A 415-nucleotide genomic window follows, 5' to 3' on the forward strand; every position below is an offset into this window, starting at 1 on the left:
GTTCACGCCCGGGAACAGAGAAACTGATCGGCCTCCCGCATTGCGGTCTGCATGTCCTGAAATCCAGAGAGCTCACAGGCCTCCTTGAGGGCCAGCCAGCGAAAGGCCTGGTGCTCCGAAGAGAGTCGGATCTCCGCGTGGTTGTCTTTCATTTCCGCCAGCCAGTAGATGACCGTTTTGGGCTTGCCTCGAACGGTATAGTTCAGTTCCTTCTTGAAGCCTTCTAGGACGGTGAACTGGCTGGCGTCCAGCCCCGCTTCCTCCTGGGTCTCCCGGAGGGCTGTCTGTAGGTCGTCTTCTCCTGGGTCGACATGACCTGATATGGGAAGAGAAAACACAGGGCTCAGAAAAGCAAACAGAGCGCCTTTGGCTTACCCTGGGGTCCTAGAGCGGTGGCACAGAGGATTTATCCTCT

General features: G+C 57.1%; 1 protein-coding gene across 1 annotated transcript; it reads right to left on the reverse strand.

The window, feature by feature from the left end:
* Window positions 1-6: 6 nt before the first annotated feature.
* Window positions 7-316, reverse strand: LOC107125474 (bis(5'-nucleosyl)-tetraphosphatase [asymmetrical]-like; the record flags this gene model as incomplete). Its single annotated transcript, XM_015428893.1, has 1 exon — window positions 7-316. A coding segment is annotated over one exon (310 nt), but the record flags the coding sequence as incomplete, so codon positions are not given.
* Between the last annotated feature and the right edge of the window lie 99 nt (window positions 317-415).

Source organism: Gekko japonicus, unplaced genomic scaffold (assembly GCF_001447785.1).
Source record: "Gekko japonicus isolate JY-2015 unplaced genomic scaffold, Gekko_japonicus_V1.1 scaffold104899, whole genome shotgun sequence".
Taxonomy (NCBI): domain Eukaryota; kingdom Metazoa; phylum Chordata; class Lepidosauria; order Squamata; family Gekkonidae; genus Gekko; species Gekko japonicus.